Source organism: Anabas testudineus, chromosome 3 (assembly GCF_900324465.2).
Source record: "Anabas testudineus chromosome 3, fAnaTes1.2, whole genome shotgun sequence".
NCBI lineage: Eukaryota > Metazoa > Chordata > Actinopteri > Anabantiformes > Anabantidae > Anabas > Anabas testudineus.
The window spans coordinates 7,745,602-7,766,354 of NC_046612.1; the positions used below are offsets into that span (position 1 = coordinate 7,745,602).

The 20,753-nt window shown below is 42.9% G+C and overlaps 1 protein-coding gene across 5 annotated transcripts in view; it reads left to right on the plus strand.

The window, feature by feature from the left end:
• Positions 1–20,753, plus strand: part of zfhx3 (zinc finger homeobox 3) — a 130,672-nt gene that overhangs the window by 38,402 nt on the left and 71,517 nt on the right. For 4 of the 5 annotated variants that reach the window (XM_026379010.2, XM_026379015.2, XM_026379012.2 and 1 more), the window contains exons 2-4: positions 6,755–9,241; positions 9,423–10,002; positions 12,378–12,874. In XM_026379010.2, the coding sequence (XP_026234795.1) occupies positions 6,791–9,241; positions 9,423–10,002; positions 12,378–12,874 (3,528 nt within the window). In that variant the 5' untranslated portion in view covers positions 6,755–6,790. The remainder of the gene's footprint in view (positions 1–6,754; positions 9,242–9,422; positions 10,003–12,377; positions 12,875–20,753) is intronic. The other variant, XM_026379014.2, reaches the window with a different exon arrangement.

The window sequence follows — 20,753 nt, forward strand, 5'->3', positions numbered from 1 at the left end:
AGGGCTGAGTGGTGAGCGGGTTGTGGGGTGTGTATGTATGTGGTTGGGCTGAGGGGGTTGGCCACAGCCCATGTTGGATGGACAGCTGATGGTCTCTCCAAAATATTTACATAAAGCCCCACAGTTGTGATAATAAACCGTTTTATCATTGTGTTCCCAATCAATAATGCGGCTTCTTAAGGTTTAATATTTCAATGGTATTGATCATTTTAACAACCGTGTTTGTGGTCGGCTTGCCTTAACTGCAGCGCTGCGGGAAGGCGTGTGTGTACATTTGTATGTGTGAATATACAGTATATATATGTGTGGCACCATGTTATCATGATTCTGTGATCTACGTTTTGCTCATCCTTTCACTCTTCTGCACTTTGTGTTCTGTTCTCTACTTTTATTACAACAACATTACAGAATAGTCATCACAGTCGTCATCGGTTCTCATAACCCTCATCTACCAATCTCATCCTGTTACTGTAGAACAAATGAAATGGAGCAAGTGCAAACAGAAGCTCTGAAAGCACTGTAGTTAGCAGATTTCACTTCCATCCTCTCTTGAGAGAACGTCTCCTTCCCGCAGATATAAATAGGGGCAGATTTGATAATTAGTAGAAATGAAGGACCCAGGGCTCGAAGACTTTGATCAGCACATTTTCCCCCTGTCCCTGACCTTTTATTGGACACGTGTCTTTTGCTCTCTCGCTTTCTCTCCAGCTACATGTCTCAATCTCACTTTCTATTTCTCTATCTTCCTACTCTCTTCCCTGCTAATCTGAAAACACCAAAGAAACACAGTTATTCATACTGTATACCTACTGATATCATTCTGGGATTTTGGATTGTTTTACATTGAGAAATGTTCCCAAGAATGATGATCAGTGTGTTCTGATTGATTGGTGCCAGACTGACCGGTGTAGAAAGTATCAAGTGTCCTCTTAGCCTTTCTGCAGTCCACATGATGTGAAAATCAGCACTGCATGCTAAGTATTCAGTATCCATGTCTGTTGGTCTAGAATTGAGCAGAAATGGGGGATGTGTATCTAACTAATCTGAGAGCTATTTGAAAGATAGAGACACCCCCCCACTCTCTCTCAAACTGTTTTACCAATACCCTACTGAGTATATACCCAGTGTGCTCTGCGCACTGGGTTGCCTGGGGGCGAACGTTAGTTCGTGCCCGATAGCCCTTCTCTGATTATACATCAATGCCTTAATTTCAAGGATAATTTATGCTCTTATAAATTATAAAGCTTTCTAAACAAACCACATGGGACATAACAAGAAAATAATACAGTGCACTCTTTCAATATGGTTTGTAAATGAAGAAAGATGGCTTGTAGCTGCTGTAATAAGAAGTTGCTTTTGTAACAATTAAAACAGTCCCTGCTCTCTTTTATTTCTAATCTGGAACCTGGGTGTCATTAGTTTCTTGTTTTGTTTTTTTGTTTTTTAGCATCATTCTTTAATATTCACTACAACTTTTTGGCATTTTTTAAAATAATAAAGCAGCTTCCAACATCATGCATTTTAAAAGAATGCATTTTGTCAGCTCTCACTTTATTGCTTCCCACTGTAGTAAGGTTTGAATGAAATGATATGAGGCTTGCTTGAAGCCCCCCCATGCTGGTTGCTAATTGGCGGGAGACTGGGAGCTTCCTGCTGTGTGTTCGCTGCTTCCCTTTGCTTTGCCACTCCACCAGGTCTTTCACCAACACTCTGCAGAACCTAGTAATTAACCCAAAGCTAATTAACTACTTCTAATTACACCACCACGCTGTTTCTATCACACCCTCCAAAACTGAGGAAACGCTCCAGTGCCATGTGTTAATCCCTTATGGAGGGCTTTGGAAGTTAGCTGATCTCCAGTCAGATCATTTAATCAGACTGCCCTGTGTATGAGTAGCATATAGTTCTGCAATGCTACTTTGTCTAAATTCACTTTACTTTTGTTCTGCAACATTCAATGGATTAGCAGAATTTGACGGTGTTGAGTAAAGGGTAAAATCATTTTCAAGGTTCTGTTTCAAGTCTATTAACAAAGGAGGCAATTGATACTACAAACAAATCAATTTTGCCTTCTCTGGACAGTATTGCTAGTGCAAAATGGTTACTAAAATTGAGTGCACTGAAACTAAAACAATCAACACATTGCCTCCCGGGTATTTGAGTTTGCTCATATTGTAATCTGACAGGATTATTTTAGCTGACACTAGTCAAGACAAAACAACATTAATAACATTTGTAAGTTGTAGTTTCCTAACATGACAGAAGTTGCATGCCTCGGTTTTGCTGTCTGTGAGAAATACACTCAGACATATCAGTGACTTGTCCCCTCGACACACACACACACACACACACACACACACACACACACACACACACACACAAGTAAACACGCAGCACTGTTCTCCCTGCCTCCGTCTCAACACAGCCACGGCTATTTCTGTTCCACGGACTGATAGCTCCTACTGAAGATCATTGATTTTACGGGAAGCCCTGTTTACAGGCTGAGTGCCATCGACCTGAGGTGACTTTTTGCCTCCTGCAGTTGGAGCAATACTGGAGCACTACCTTATGTCTGCATTAGTTGACAGAATATTTGCAGTACACAATAAACAACAATATTATACATGGTTAATTGCCTGATTTACAGTGTTGAGGACCTCCATGTACCTAATATAATTATAATAGTGAACTGTCTAAAGCGGTAGTTGAGAGTTTTTTGGCATACAACTCAGGGGCAAAGTGACCCCGAGATGCAATTTATAGGAGACTGAAATATATTGTTCATTCTTTTAACACGTTGGATTGCAACAGTATATTATTTATCATGTTATCCATTTATCTATCTGTAATTCTGTATAGTAAATTGTGCCCAGACACAAGTAGGACCATACCTGCATGCTTACATTTATAGTAGTTATTCCTTACTAGTTAATTATGCTACAGAAAAGGCAGTAGAGGAAGAAATTACCCTACTGTAAAAACCCAGTATTTAAACCAGAATTTACAAATGTGTGTCAAGCATTATAATGGACTTATGTTGGAGTGCAATGCATGCATGCCTTTATTGGTGATTAATGTGAACAAACTTAGGAGATAAACTTAGGCCTTACTGTGCCTGAGGACTACAATGGTTCCCCCATCAATGAGCATGTCCCTAGTGCAACATCAAAGGCCTTCCCCTGCTTTATCAATAAGAACCCTTCCTTCCCACATCTTCCTGTAACTTGCTTAGCGTTCACGCCATTGATTTTCCAATAAGCGCCCCTTACCCTGCGGTGGCTGCCCAGGCTCTGTGATGGTTCAGACACCAGACACAGACAGGCAACATCACTGAGGAACAATTGAAAATCAGATCTGGTGTATTGTTAGGGGTCCTCAAGGCGTATTAAGAAACAGTGTTTTTCTATTTCAAAGAGGTGTTCCCATACTGCTGTCTGCAGACTGCTGCATACAGATAAGAGTAAGGGTCAAGGCTGCATCACACCCATAGCCTAGCTGTATTCACAGTTAGGGCTGAGTCAGAGCTAATTCCCTCAGGAAACCTTAGAGAACACTGTCCTCTGGAGACAAGGCCCAGCCTTCAGGCAGGTGATCAGGCATGCTTATAATCAGATGCTTCCTTAGCCTTTAATTCCTCCCTCAGTTGGCCGGTAAATCCCCACCTAATGAAAGGACCCATAACTTAAAACATATCTAATTTTCCCTCCCTATCAAATGACATCCAGACCCACTCTGTCATTGTTCATTAGAACCAAGGCCGTTTCACAATATTCAACCTTATCTGCTTTGTTAGGGTGGTGACAGGGGGTGGGTTGTGACTTTTTTTTTGAGTGGAGAGTGAAAGATGCCAGTGAGACCCTGGCATAAAGCCTTTAAAAGCAGGTGGCAGCAGGAGTGTGAGTTCTGGAGTCGTGTTGATTCAATTGTGGAGTCTGTGCATGCTTTCCCTAAGATCAACTAAGGAATCCAGCCTTTTCTTCTTTCTGATTATCTCTTATTGTCAGCTAAGGCTGTTTTGTCTGCTTGCAGTCGACTTATTGTCACCTCAGTGAACTCACAGTTAGAATTCATACAGCACAATAGAGGAAGATATGCAGGACCACTTGTTTTGTGTAGTCGGCATTAAGTGACAGTATTTCACAGAATATACGTTGTAAAAACAAACAAAAATGTAATTTACTGTAATACCACTAAGCAGTAGTTACCTTTACTGGCCTGTTCCATCATTTTGATTTGTAGTTACTAACACAGTCATCACAAAGAGACACCGGCCTCCTCTACTTCCCCTCTTCTTCGACCGCGTCTCTTTGTCTGTCTCCCGGACTTGTTTAGTGCCTCCAAGAGATTAAAGCTTTTCCTGCTTTAAACAGGTGTCACTGAGCCAGGCAGACCTCCGAGAGACAAACAGCGTTATATCAGTTGGCCCATCTGCGACTTGCCGACTCCAGACACTCCCATTGCTCATCAGTAACCACTGCAGGTTATTGAATTACACCATCTTGATTTTAAAGGGCAATCCTGTTTTCTGTAAGCAGTGGACACCAAGCTGGCTCAGAGCTGCAGCACTGATCAAGAGTCATCATGTTATCCTCTCTACTGCTAATTGCTCCAGGTATCTTACAGCAGTAATGGGAATGTATGGGTACATACCCCTAGATTGGAGACTGTAACCGCTCTATTTAGATTTATCAAGGCAAAGATGAGAGTAGAGGTCATTGTTAACTAACAATCTTAACTTGTCGTACACGGGCCCTGTGATCCCGGGTCTGGTCAAGACAGGCAGTGGAATCTGGAGGAGGGGCTGATGGAACAGATTATAGGAACAAGGTGTGAAACACTCCATGTTCAGACAGGACACATGACAGCTCTTTTCTTAAGAGGCAGTCCTTTCAGACAAGCCACATTTGCGCCTTTTTCTATTTGATTTTTGCAGTTTATTCACATGCTTTTAGTTTGAAGAATCACTGTCTGTTTGACATGTGGCAAATTTTTTTTCTTGCATTGCTCTCACTGCCCCGAGTCCATTTGTGTGAAATGGCTGTTGAGCTCATAGCTTCTTATTAATGGAGCAGATAATAAATACAGACCAGTAGGGCTAGTATCCCCTCACTCAATATGGCAGCCATCTCTAAATCATGTCTGGCTGTATAAAGCAATCTTGTTAATAAGCCAGCCAGTCTAATATTGTTCATTTTGCATGCAAAGCAAGACAAGGGTCATTAGAGTTAGTTTCTGTAGTGTGTAAACAAAACAATCAAGAGAAAATGTCTGTACACCATGTATGTACAAAATGTATCTACACCATCTTTGCAGGCTTTTTAAAAAAATGTACTTGATGAAAGTCATTAATTTATAGAGTTATTTTTGTTACTTTTCCCACTGTGTGCACTTCTGTAACAAAGCACATCTTTAAAATGGGAGTCCATTATTTTTGTAGTTTGCGTGCATATAGGCTGAAGAGGTCTCAGGTATGTTGTGTGGGAGCTGAGCTTCATCAGACATTCATGAAGATGCAGACAGACATTATCAATCTCTTCTCTCCCTCAGTGGTTAATATGTTAGGGTGTGGGGGCAGACTCCATTCTGATCACAGCTGAAATTTGCATCCCTAAGTAAATAAGTAAATAAATCAAGTGCAAGCAGAGAATGTGCTAATCAACCGGGACATGGCAGTGAGCTTGGTGCCGGGAAACTTTGCTCATGTAATATTCAGCACTGGTGGGTTAAAGGGCAGCCCAGAGTTATTGGTTTCAGCCCGATTGCCCCCTTTAATCAATGTTGGCTGCATCCCTTTAATAAAATTATTAGCTCAGCAGTATCTTGCGCTATCATTTTATCTCTTCTGCGCTCTAAATTGCAGCCTGTGTTGGGCCTCTCAGATGCTCGGGGCATGGCCAGCTCCCGAAAGCTCAACTCCCATTTATTATTTCAGGCGGAGGATGGCTGGAGTGTTTGAAACCAGGCTGAGCGTAGAGGTTATTGGATGCAAGATCTAAACACAGCTGCAGTGAAGTCCCAACCCAGCTTTTGAATTTCAGGCTGTTAGAAAATTCTGCATTTTATTGCTCTTGTTAGAGTTTATGCACACGCATTATATTCTTCTTATACGTACACAACTTGATGAAGGAGTGATAATAGTGATACTGTTGAGAATTGATTTTTTTAGATGCAATTTCCCATTTTTCTTCCAGTTATGTAAATGCACAGCGTGCTGATGGGTGGCTTCTCAGTGTCTAATTATCTCACAAGGAATCTATTTGATCCATTAAGTTAGTCTGTTTCTCCTTTTTTCTGACTGCAAGTTAATTAAAAACGGATGTAGGATTTGCGGAATATAAGATTAGGGGTGTTGTTTGGAAGGTGAAGATAAAAGATGGTGCCTTCCTGATATGGCAGGAAGATGAATAATGTACGGATTATTAGTGCTTGTCTCAGGTATTGTGTTTAAGTACCTAATCTAGTGTAATGAGGACGTTGTCATTTTTCCAATTATATTTTAGACTTTTTACTTTCACCCATGCACTATACATTTGATTTTTATCTCTTACGGTTCCTATACATATCGTCTATTTCAGGTGATTTTAACAGATGTTTTCTTAATGGCAATATTAATATTTTGGAAAACAAATTTTCCGAAATCATTGGCCATAATAAGCAGTGTGTGCCTATGTATAGTATTTGCATTTATGTTTAACCATAAAATCCCAAATAACCAAAACCTCACTAATCTCGTCTAATTTGTGTGTCTCTACAGGCCTGGATGCGATGAACGCCTCATGTAGGCATCAGCATGGACAGCTGTGAGTCTCCCGTGGTTTCTGGGACAGACGATGGGCTTGGCTCCTCCCAGCAGCAGCAGCAACCACCACAGCCCTGGAACGATCACTCTAGCTCACAGGTCCCTTGCACCAACCAGGCCCCTTCTCTGGACCCCCTGTCTCTCTCTACTCCCTACCCTTCTCAACCTCAAATCTCCAGTGACGGGGTGAGAGAACTACAGTCCCAACAGCAGGCAAAACAGATATCACCCCAGGCCCACCGTGATAGCTCTGCCACAGGGCAGCTGCTTTCTAGAAGAGAAGGTCTTGAGGAAGAAGAGCAAGAGGGAGTGAGCTGTGGTGAAGAGGACGAATCTGAGGACTTAGATGAAATGGAGATTGACAGCTGTTTTCCAAGTCTTCAACCCTTTCCTGGAGTGCCAATGGCATCAGGGGGAGGGGGCATGCCCACTCTTCTGCGACATCAGCCCACACGCCAGCAAGGAGCACCAGAGAGTGGGAGTGAGGAAGGAGAGGAGGAAGAGGAAGAGGACAGCAGTGATGTGGAGAACCTGGCTGGAGAGATAGTTTACCAGCCAGATGGCTCAGCCTACATTGTAGAGAGCCTCAGTCAGTTGATCCAAAGCGGTGGGGGCATGGTACCCACCACAAACTCTCTCACCAGTGGGGGAAAACCAGGGGAAATTGCTGGGACTTCATCCTCGGTCTACCCACAGATCATCAATACGTTCCACATAGCCTCGTCCTTCGGGAAGTGGTTTGGTAATTCAGACCAAGGTTTCCCCAATACCTCAACCATGGCAGGCCTCAGCCCTGTCCTGCACAGTTTCCGTGTCTTCGATGTGCGGCACAAAAGCAACAAGGATTACCTGAACAGCGATGGGTCTGCCAAGAAGTCCAGTGTATCCAAAGATGTTCCCAACAACGTGGATTTCTCCAAATTTGATGGGCTAGCCCTGTATGGCAAGGGTAAGCCTATTCTCATGTGTTTTCTCTGCAAACTGTCCTTTGGCTATGCGCGTTCCTTTGCCACTCATGCCGTCCATGATCACCGTATGACACTGTGTGAGGACGAGCGGCGACTGCTAGGGGACAAGCATGCATCTGCCATCATCCAGGGCATTGGGAAGGACAAAGAGCCCCTCATCAGTTTCCTGGAACCAAAAAATAAGAGCACTCTGCCACCTACCCTGCTCTCCATTAACTCTGGCCAGAGCTTCTATGGCACTTTCAGCGGTGTCCATCTGGAACCTGGAAGCAGCAGCGAAACTCTCATAAACAAAGACTCAGACTCTGGCCTCCAACAACAGCAGCAACAACAAACCCCACTAAGCTCAGTCCTCTCTCTTGGAGGGTTGGGCATTCCCAAAGCATCCACCCTTACCTCATCCCCAGGCTCTGCCAAAGACTCTTGTGCCCTGCCCAAACAGGGAGGGAGAACAGAGGAGCCTGCTGGGAAAGAGTTGGCATGCAAGGGAGAGGATGGGGACACTGTAGGACATGAAAGCAAGGTACATCTATCCAGCCAGATGGGGGGCTCGGAAGAAGAAGAGGAACTGTTATTAGGGGAGGAGGAAGATGAGGTGGAGGCAGAAAGCATTGCAGTGGCCTGTGGTGGTAACAGTAGCAGTGGTGGGGGTGAAGCGGGGGAACCAGCTGTCTCAAACCAAAGCATTTCCAAATCTACTTTATTAATGCCTAGTAGCGCTCTCCAGCCTCCTGCCTGCACCTCTGCAGTCAGTTCCACACTCAACAGCAAAGCTCCTGCTTCCACTTCCTCATCTGTCAAGGAAGCGGGTTCAACTGCAGATGTTGGGGGGAGGACCACAGAGCTCCCTCTGAGCTTTAACTGCCAGGGGCCTGCTGTTCCCCTGGCAATGACGGCAGCTGCCGTCAGAAGGAGTGAGGATGACACTGCTGGCACTTCCTCCTCCCCTCTGTCCTCCAATGCTGCTGCAGATGAAAGTGCCAATCGAGATAGTGCCACAGCTCCAGAACCAAATGATTGCCCAGCAGAGGGAGAGGAGGAAAATGGAGCCCTTCTGCACCATCACCACATGCACCACCATCATCATCACCTCCACCCTTCATCTCATGGCCACTCCCACCCCCTTCCAGGGGGCTCCTGTGACATAACAGGGATGGGTGAATGTTCACAGAACCATGGGGCTGGTGGCACCGGAGGGAGTGGGGTAGAATGCCCTAAGTGTGACACTGTTTTGGGTTCCTCACGTTCCTTGGGTGGTCACATGACCATGATGCATTCACGTAACTCGTGCAAGACACTCAAGTGTCCCAAATGCAACTGGCATTACAAATACCAACAGACTCTGGAGGCCCACATGAAAGAGAAGCACCCAGACTCTGGAGGCTCCTGTGTGTATTGCAGCAGTGGGCAGAGCCACCCTCGTCTGGCTCGTGGAGAAAGCTATACCTGTGGATACAAGCCCTTTCGGTGTGAGGTATGTAGCAAAGAAATGTTAAGGCTAAGGCTAATTATTTTAAGGGTTGCTATTAATATTTGTATTACATTCTATTGTTGATTTGTATAGCCATTTAGGCCTAGCTAAGATGAAACTGAATTTGAAAACTAATGTCAGTAGATTTATTGCAGTTTAAGAGAATGTGTCCTATATTTTCTAGGTGTGTAACTATTCAACCACAACAAAGGGCAACCTAAGCATCCATATGCAGTCGGACAAGCACCTGAACAACATGCAGACACTGCAGAATGGAGGATCTATTGGCTCTGCGCAGGAGCAGGTGTTTGGACATACCCCAGGAGGAGTGGTAGCTGTGCCCTCAGTGACCCAGGCCAGTAGCCATCACCCTCCCCACCACCATCCTACACAGTCGTCCACCCATATGGCTGGACCTTGTGGGGCCCCTTCACCAACCAAGCCGAAGAGCAAACCTACTTGGCGGTGTGAAGTATGTGACTATGAGACCAATGTGGCACGGAACCTGCGTATCCACATGACCAGCGAGAAGCACATGCACAACATGATGCTGCTCCAGCAGAATGTGACTCAGATGCAGCATGGCCGACTTGGCTTGGGAGCCATGCCTTCACCGTCTGAGGCTGAGCTCTACCAATATTACCTGACCCAGAACATGAGCCTTCCACCAGGCCTCAAGATAGACCCAGCTGGAGCTGAGGCCCAGTTCCTGATGGGGAGCTTTCACCTGGATCCCAACATGGCTGCCCTGGCCCCTGCACTTGGTGAGACTAATTCTGCCTCTGTTACTCTCAGAAAAGCCTAACCTCTTCATTTTGATACACATACATTAACTTGATAGTATTCTTCATGATAGTAGGTCTTCAATGCCTAGTGCAAAAAGCCTGTGTCTGGTAGCATGCAGATAATTTATTTTTCTCTGGTCAAAAAAACAGGGCATCCAAGTAAGATTATATTGACGTAATTTTCACTGAATTTTGAAGTCTACTTTGTGATGCTCAGGCTGAGTTAGAGAGCCAAGCCTCTATGTTCTCTTCTCTCTAACCTCCCCCACAGACAGCAAGCCTCAGCCTTTTAAGTCATTATTCCCAAACTGCTGATGAACTTCACCAGTGGAACTCTCCATTTCTCCAACTTTGTAATTGCGGCTATAAATTTTATCTTGGTCTAAGAAGAGAGGTTACAGGGTAATTCAGTAGCATAGCGGAGTGTTTGGCGTGCCAGTTACAACCCCACAGTTTGTACAGACTTGTCTCAAACTGTCGCCAGTTCAAAGACACATACAAAAATTGATTGCTGTGACTAATTCTTTTTTCCCTCTTCTGCCATCTGGTTCATTTTCCTGTGAGGTGAGTTGTAATAAGCATGTTACAAGAGAGGCAATGATTACACAGTCGAAGCCCATAAACTACAGTGGTGTCATCCTTGGTCACACTTTAAAGCCATCATACACACATACACTGATATTAACTCTACTGTATGACACACAAGGCTCAGTAAATCTGCTGAGAGAATGTACCATCACAAGGAGACTTCAGTTAAAATCAGAAGTGTTTTTTCATGCTCTAACTGTAGATTTTTGATTTCTGAGGTGTTGCCAAAGAAATAGATAACAAATGTAACCTCACATGATCTCAGTGTTCTGGTAATCCCTGTTCCCAAGACTCAGCTGCTATAGTTAAAAGGAGATATGAGATGGAGTGCAAGAGTGTTAAAGAGAAAGGAGGTAAAAGCACATTGTGTCAGTGAAAAGTCAGACAAAAATGTAAATGTGTTAACGTTGAGACGCGTTAATGTTTTAAGATTCACAGAGAAGTACCATTCTTTATTACACATACAGTGTATACATGTATATATAAATGAAAATAGGTCGTAGTACTGCACATACCTTCACAAGATTATGGTTTCAATATAAAAATAACCTGTGTGAAAACGGATGCAAAGCTTCCATTCAGAGCTATGGTTTAAACGTCTACCACTAGAATCTAGTGAGGAACAGGATCTGAATCTGTGGTAAATCATTGAGTTTACATAGTATTGTAACATGAGAGTCAAGTAGAAATGAAAGATGTTAGGTAAAGGAAAACGCAGGACTCGGATAGAAATTGTGTATCTGTGTGTTTGTATGAGAGGGAGTGTAAGGGGGCTATGACTGGGGACCTGGGCCTGTGAGTGATTTCGGAGGGCTTCTCAAAGGTCTCCCTCTCCTGGCTATAAAAACTCAGGTAATGGAGAAAAGTCCAAGAGCAGGCTGCATACTGCAGCAATAAATAAAAAGGAGCTGCTGGAATTAATTTAGTGTAAAGCCAGGCGGGGTCAAGCCTGCATGCTCTGTCTGGGCAGTGAAAGATTAAAGATCAGCAAGCAAAGGCAAATACTGCGGCTGTTCTTACCTCATTTTTTAGCGTTCGGTTTTTGACGTTAGCCTTCATAGGCTGTATAGACACTAGTTCTTTGGTTGTTGTCACAGGATGCTGCGTGTTTTCTCAAAGCTCTCTAGTGTCTAGACTTAGGACTAAGCTGACTTAATCTGTTAGGTGTCCATATTGATTTAGGAGAGAGAAAGATGCGAAAGATGCCAAGCAGAAAAGTGGATTTTTCAGGTTATTATTCAGTGAACAACAGCATTGAATTTGATTTACAGTAATATGTGCTTGGGAACTGCTTAGTTCTTCAGTAATGATAAAATAACTTGCTTTATCTGTACAGCTCATGGCCTCTGAAGTTCAGGGCAGTGTGAGGTTTTAGTCATTATGTAAAAATCCAGGTTTGCTTCTTTTCCAGCCCAAAGCAAAGACATAAACACATACATGTCCATTATCCTTCCTGCAGTATCATACCAACAAACGTTTTTTAGTCTTTAATAGTGTACCTAAGATGTTATTCACAAAGAGAGTGGCATCAAACTTTTCCCTCCTTTGGAAAACGCTATGCGCGGTAGCTCAACATAATAAAATAATTATCTATATTTCTTAGAGTCAATTATAGGGAGATTATAATGGTCTTTGAAAACTGAACATTCATTTGCACTGTAGGCTTTGCATACATCTAGCAAATAATGTTTGTATGAAACCAGTGGAACACCTTTGTTTACCATTTTCCTTTTTGTTGTTTTGTCTTTGTGTCCCCTGCATTCTAGTAGGTGGGGAGATCCCTATGGATGTGCGGTTGGGCAGTGGGCAGTTGGTGTCCGAAGAACTGATGAACCTTGGAGAAAGTCTATCACAAACCAGCGATCCCTCTCTCAAACTATTTCAGTGTGCTGTATGCAATCGCTTCACCACTGACAACCTGGATGTGCTTGGCATGCATATGGGAGCTGAACGCAACCTACCGGAGGAGGAATGGCGTGCTGTGGTGGGCGACTCTCACCAGTGCAAATTGTGCCACTACACCACTCAACTCAAGGCCAACTTCCAGCTGCATTGCAAGACAGACAAGCATGTGCAAAAGTACCAACTTGTGGCCCACATCAAAGAAGGAGGCAAAGGCAATGAATGGCGCCTGAAATGTGTGGCCATAGGCAATCCAGTGCACCTGAAGTGCAATGCCTGCGACTACTACACTAACAGCCTGGAGAAGCTGAGGATGCACACTGTCAATTCCCGCCATGAGGCTAGCCTCAAACTCTACAAGGTTAGTCTTCTTCAAACTCCTTTATCACACGCACTATTCAACTTTGTCTCTACAGCGCATAAGCATTTTTATATTGTTAAAGAATATATATAAACACTGTATTTTGAGATATTTGACATGACACAGTACAACAGACCACCTGCACTATATAATTAAGGTTTATCAATATTTGCATCAATTGTAGTGTTAATAATATGGCCAGTAGAACTAGATTTTCACACAAATGGCAATATGTGTCCTTAATGTTACTTGATACCCTCGCAGAAGACACAAGAAATGCATTTGTGCTGCCCACTCAACTATACTACCTGTCCTCTCAAGGCATGAATGATAGCTGTTTTTTTGTATAACTCTTGCCTTCCAAGTAGCCATATAGAAGCAGGGCCACACTGCTGCCACGAGAAGACCGTGGCAGGTGAAGCTAGTTTGGAGGCTTAGGGGTGAATCACTTGGAGACGAATGAAGAAGTGTGAGGAGACAGAGGTTTGGTGCTAATACTCCTCGGAGCGGGAAAGGCTGAATCGTTCTCGACAGCCGTATTGATTTTTGCTGGACTTGGAGCTTCACCTTCTCCTCTAATCATTCCATAATAGCCAATGGATGAACACTCTCCGAACAAATGGCCATAAATCTAACAGGCCTGATTCCACTTAGGTACCTATCCTGTGTGTCTGCGGCTTTGGCCACTCTGTGCTTAACCCAAACTGGCATAGCTGTGCACATGCACACATTCAGCACACACACAACACATGCTGTCTGTAAGCCTACACTACATATACTCCAACAGAACAGTTTCTCCTTAAGCAGATGTTTAGTGTTTGATTCCCAAAAGATAAACAAGTCAACTATTTGAGTAATTATATTTCATAACACTTCTGTGTTGGCATTTCATTATTTTATAGTATAAACTTGTTTTTCAAGGAGGTATTTAAAGGCATGTGGAAAATGCACTGCTGCCAGTCTGGTGTTTTTAATCACATTAAAAAATAAACTGAAATGGTCAATTTAAACACCCTCAAAAAGGCAGTCCATTTGAAAATTATCCAGCATTATGAATGGTTCCTCTAAACCACTGGCACGGCAGACATGTTACCTGGCCACAAAAACTTGTTCTCAAATAGCGATAGAAGGGTGAAATCAATTTACTGTGTTTTGTTTGGTATGAGAAAGTTCAATGCAGGGTTCCTAATGCAGTTGTATAAGAAGGTTGTGAGACACAGGAGCTGCTGAGGAGAGAATATGTAGTTTGGCTTCTCAAGTCCAGGACAGCAGAAATATAATACAATATACATACAATATATATACAATAATATACAATATATTTACAGACGGAAATATGCTAGATTATCTGTTAATGTGTTGAGTCTGTTGTGAGGCAGCAGAAAGGCATAGTGAGATCTACTGCACTTGTGTTTGGTTAGTCCATTGCCATCCTGTCCTGGCCTTAGCTGCAGGACTCACTGGACCACATTCCAACAGCAGTCATTAGACTAAAATAGACGGACTCTGGCATACTGTCTTTTCCTCACACCTTTGGAGGAGAGATTTGTTTTGTCTTGCAGGACAGAGTACAGTTTATGTCACATTATCTTTGTGCTTTCCGTTTTGCTGCAAACGCAAAAGGCAAAAGAGACACTGATTTTTTTTTTCCCTGCTCTCTCTCTTTTCTGCTCAAGTTTTTAGGGGAGAAGAGACATATGTCATACCGCTGCTCAGGCTGCGGGGGATTAAATATGTACAACACATCCAGGCATGATCATTTTTCATGACTTAAGCCTCTTAAGATGGCTCCATGTTTCTTAAAACCAATTGATCTTCCAAGTAAGAGTGTGTGCATTTGTCCAGAAATTACCTGCACTCTCAACTCGAGAACACTGTGGTCCACATAAGCTCTCCTCATCTGAGACACTACTCAAAAACAGATATTAAAAGATATTAACAAGTTGACAAGAAATATTTCATTATTTTATGACTCACAAATGTGATTAGTGCACCACAAGTACATGGTCGTGACGCCTCTTGGCAGCACTGGCTCCCCACTTGACAATGTCACAGTCTTCGTACTCTGTTGGATTTACTGTCCTGGTAGAAATACTGACAGGCAGAAACCCACAGCGGCCTACATGCCTGTAAACCCAGCTTGGTATATTATGCAAGGACGAAAAAGGAAAATCACCATTCATTTATTCCTCCCCAAAGAAATCTGATGCAAATAGCACCATTTTTAACCTTTTTGGGAAGAAAATAAATCATCAAGTCAGCATAAACAGACTTTAAGATGTGGGAGATGCTTGGGACACTTCACCCAAATCAAACTGGTTTGCATTAAACAGGCCCTTTGTGTGCACAGCTCCATATAAATTGGAGCCTGTAATTACTGGAATTAAAAAGGAAGGTTTAAACTGAGGGCTAAGCTGGATGGGATAATTTGAGAGTCTGTGGTATGCGGCCCATATTAGGGTTTTCTAAAAATATCCCCCCCACCACCCCATGTATTGGAATGTTCCAAAAGACCACAGAAAGATTCAGCAAGTCATCCTAACCACATGGACCACCACACAGTTGGGGGTGATGCTGTCTTCCCCTGCATACTATATTCTCAGATGAGAGAAACTCACTTGAAGCACTGTGTGTTCGGCCAACACAGCCCTGTGCTGTGAAGCAACTCTGACATTCACCGTATCCTTTTCCGACAGATCATAGGGATTGTAGTTGCTCTGACGATAGCATGATCATCACCCATCGTTTCCTAGAATGGTCACTGCTAAATACACATGTGGGTTCAGTGCAGACAACTCAAACCTTAGATTGTGGATCATGTTTTTTTTTTTTAATCTTAGAGTTAATAAACTCAGCTTCTATTCTTATTTCTTCAGCTGACAACATACCTATTATGCAAATATGATAGCCCTAGTGCCATTAGTGTTTGGGGCTGGCTATGGACGTGTGTAGAGGTGAGATGAGTGGAGCTAATACATCTCTCTGGCCCTGGCTGCTCTGGCCAGACAGAATGGGTGGGGACTAACCCGGCCCAGCCACAGGCCTCAGCTTCCAGTCAAGGGTTGGGGGAAAGGGGAGGAGCATGGGGGGGTTAGCTGGCTACCTTCCTTGTCTCGGGGGCCGGTGCAATCGGCGGTAATTGAGATTGATTGGATGTTATTTTTCCTCTTGCAAATGTAGTCCATTAGCTTGGCACATGCATAATCAGTTTAGAGCGCAGTTAGCCGAATGTAATCATGTTCCTCGGTGTCTGCTAGCACAAAATCCACTCCAGATGCCGCTTGGCCATGGAAAGAAAGGGAGAAAGTGCCGTCACTATCAGATGGGGAATCTTTAACCAAGAAAGTCCTGTCACCCCTCCCCTGTGTCCCGGTCCCAGTCCGTTGAGCACACACATAGCTGTACAAACTTTTCACCTATCTCTCTGTCTACCGTACACAAACGGTCACATTTATTGTCTGTTCCTTACTTATGAGAACAGGCGTTTTGATTATGTGTTCTGCACTTTTAACTGCACTAACATAATGTTCGCTGGAGTCCATTAACAAACATGATACATCTGCATGTTGGATGGAGTTGCTGCTCTTATTTTACACTTCACTGCAATGCAAAGGAATTAGTGAATGCTGAGGAATGAAAATGTGTACACCCTGAACAGAGCAAATAATCACAATGAAACATAATAGAGGAAAATAGGCTGTAATGTAAATGAAGGGATTAGTGGTTACATGAAAAGGCATTAAGGTGTTTCACTAATGATCCCACTCAGCAGAAGCTCTGGTTTCTCAGACTCAGGTATGCAAGTCGTGATGGCCTCTCCCCATCCTCATGACCATAACTAGGTAGGATTGATTCCAATCCTTTTGAACTATACAGTAGTGTGTAGTTGGTTTAAGCTCATGATGTATCAATGCAGGAAGTCAGTCCTCCTTACTGAGACTCAGTCAGTAGTTAAGAGGATAGTTGATTTTAGCATCCCAGGTGAGTCTTTAGATTTAGTACATCAGTTATTCTGGTATCTTGCCCTTTGCTGTTGTCACAGGGTTTTGTATGTGCATGTTTACTTCCTCTGCAGACCAAGTGAACCTTTCTGGGATGGCCTAATAATGCTTAATATTTTCTTGGTGTTTTATGGTGTAGGCAGTTGAATGGACCCAAATTCACTCTGGCCAACATCAAGACACAGATTATGGCAGGTAATGTGAGATGTCCTCTGGCGAAATGATGTCTAGTGGGCGCCTGGCCTTACCGAATCACCCACCAGACATTTCTAAGAAGAGGAGGGTAGGAAGATGGAGAGACAGACAGGAGAGAGGGGATGGGGGGTGCGACAGGAGGGTTGGAAGGATAGATACTCTGCTAATTATCATGGCTAGCCTATGATTGTTCAGTAATAGTGCTCAGTGGGAAAGGTTGCAGCAGTTCCAGGAAGAGCTGAGCTCTGATTTACTGGTACTACCGCTCTAATAAAGCGCTCGCTGCACATCCTGGGAGACAGCCCATTCTCCCCTTTCACATGCACCAGCGTGTGAACACACACACACACACACACACACACCAATCTTTTAATCAAAAGTGCCAGCAGATAACAACATAGGGCTCATGAAATATATTATTTTAATTGCTCACAGAGAATTTCTCATAATATGATTCAGCACAACTAATGAATTTGTGATCAAATGCATGACTACACTAAGGAAGTATTTCAATTCTGTTGAGGTCCCTGTAACACCACCTCGGTCAACACTGTCATGATCCTGAACCAGCGTTGCCCTCTTTGTGTCAGTAGCTGACACAAGGGAGTTGCACTCTAGTGTCTTACATCAGAGTTAAAGAGTAATGGATGGAACAGGAAAGGTATGACATATAACAGAAATCAGGGTGAATTGGAGAGAGTGTCTCTCAGGCTAGTAAGGGAGGCTAGTAGTTAGTTAGTGCTTGGCAATATATAAAAATTTCACAACTCTTCTAGTTCCCACCCTTTCGGGAGGCCAAAGAAAGGGTCAGCTGGGTCTGATTCTCCTATGGTCAAAGCCGTAAATGGTCAAATTTGCTGGTAAATGGTCAAAACCATTAGAGAATTAGAGCAAGGGTGATGTGTTACATTGTCAGCTGGGAGTTGAATCTTTGCTCATTGTGTTACTGTTTATTTTGAGTTGGTTTATTTGTTTTTTGGATAGGAGCAGGCAAGCACACTTCTGCTAATGTGCAAGGAAGCTGCTGATCCTGTTATCTCCAGCCTGATCAGCAGAAAAAAAAGAGACTGGTGTTTGAGGAAGGAAAAGGATAGGAGGAAAGAGTATATCAGTCTTTCTGGCTGGGGATCATCACAGTTCAAGGTAGAGATAAGTTCCACTTTGTGTACTGTAGGTAGTTTTGTCACATGGCAGTGGCGCATAGTGTGATAAAGTATACTGTAACCAAATTCCTACTTTTTACAAACAATAAATTATTTCTGCATTACTATCATATATCCTTCTATCTTGCCGTCTTCCTCCCTTCTCCTCCCCTTTAGCCATTTGTTTCAACCTTCGTCATTGCTTCCACAAGGTGAATAAACATAACAAATACTGTTATCCCAGAAAGCAAACGGGTGGATAGTAAGTCAGTGGGTGGTCTAGAATGGGGTTCTGCTTAACGTTAACTATCTATGATCCAAACCTTTAAATTTTGTCATTATGGTAAGTGATCTTTCCTTAAAAGTGCACCAAAGGAGGAATCTCTGTATCCTTATCTGTGTCACATTCTGGCTCTTGTAAAGATGGCATAACAGACATATCAGTCATGGTCCTGGCTTTTTATCACCCCCACAAAACCACCACAGCAAAGATGCCAGATAGGTATAGTTCTTTTTCACTTGCCTTCAGATAGACTCATTTCGGATTCCATGTAATCAGCTGCTACAATTCCTTCTGAACTTGTTATGTATTTGTTAGTCAAACTGCAGTAAAATGAGTTGCCTTGTACACTGAATGTCATTACATTTACATGCACACAAATGTCTCAATTACTATGAATACTCAGATTGAAGTGATTTCTAAAAATCATTTTCATTTTGCAATAACACAACTCCCCTAATAACCACGTTTATGTGCTCTTTGATGGTAAAATTGATATCTGGCATTATGTGCAGTTGCCTATAGGGTCACAAGTAATATTATGGTTACACTAATGCTAACACTCTTAAAATAGCTACGTTTAGGAATTTACTGCTCTATAGAACCTGTTGTAGTAAGATAAAAGCTGCTGCATGTGGTTGAAGATATGGAAAGAAACAAGACTTGCTGCTCAAATAATTTGTAACAGTGGATATATTTTGATTCCATACAGACATACTGCACGCTTCATCATGGTTTGGATGAAGCCATTGCCACAATGGTCAATACATCTGACAATCTACAGCCACCACACCTTAAAGACTAACAGTGGCAATGGGCAGGTAAATGGTGCTTTGATGAGGCCAGATTGAGACTCCTGTGAATCTATGTAGCTGCTAAGCTGAGGGGATGGAGAGAGTGAGGCAGGCAGGCTTACCGGCTCAATACATCAGTGGCTTAGCTACCAGATTAATGGCCTCCGAGTGGTCAAGGCCACAAAACTACTCAGCTCAAAGGTCTGTGTTCAGTGGAGCTGGACGTGAAAGCAATGGTAGGGTGAAGAGACAAATAAGAAGAAGGAAGGAGGTCTGAGGTACCAGGATGAGCACACAGGGACCTCTTTTTTGTTTGGGTTTGACCTACAGAGTACTGTCATGGGACAGATACATTTCATAGAATGATGGATATGTGGCCGTGGTTGTTGTTTCATTTGTGCCTTGTAATGTTTAAAGTTCAAAAGGATTTTTGAGTAGCTAAATGCAACATCATAATCAGTGGGAAGTACTTTTTACACATGTATTTACAGTATCATTGAGATATTTAGAAAGATTTAGTGCAATTGACAGTTGTGTGTAACTGTACAGCGTGTTGGTTTTCTGTTTGGTGGAAGGCAGTGGAATTGTAATCCCATGCTTGATTTACAGTACTGCAGCTATTTAAATTGCTCCTAAGTGTGCAGAGCATGTAGTGTTTTTGTTTTACCTAGCTTTTTCTTTGTTTTAACAAATCTGCCCCTAAGGTCTTTCTATTTTGTGGTGCATCGATTACTGTTGCATTGCAGAACTTCAACTTCAATTTCTCTCCTTGATTTCATTGGCTCTTTGTTGTTAGTGATAGGTCAGATAGATGCTGATGCCTGCAAGCATTCTGTCTTCAAAGCAGTCTGTTTCAGATGGGTTATGTAGCGCACGATCTAATGTGAAGTAATCTGTGCAATGAAAAGTCCTCCTCACCTTTCTGTGACCATTATCAAGGCTTGAGTTTAAATTAACTATCTTCCAGTTTCTTGAGGACAATTTTTCGAGTAGAATTTTTTATTTGAAACATTGGGGCGCCAGCGGCTTTTTCTATGGTGCCAAGAGAGAATGGCCACCTCTTCCTGAAATTCATGGCGCTAGTTGTCCATCCGTGTTTTGCCTAATTGCTGTGTGCTGGACTCCAAGGTTAGAACTGGGAGCTGTAAATCTATCAGTGTTATGCAGACAATGTCTTCTCCAGATGTAGAAGAAAAGATTTCATCCTTCTGTAATTAAGCGGTGCAGCCCAGGGTGTCATGTGTTTTTTTTTTTTATTGGGGGTTCTGGAAAAGATCATCTTGCACCTTGTTTTCTCATCAAGCCTTTTATTCTCGAATACAAAAGATGGATAAAATGGAAAGATGAAAAAGAAAAAAGTAGCAGAGAATAGAATCTCTTGTTTAAATTATTATATGGAAATTACAAGGTAGTGATGTAAGAGGTCTGGGGAGGTAGCGCAGGGTGGAGGCACAAAGGGGACAAAAG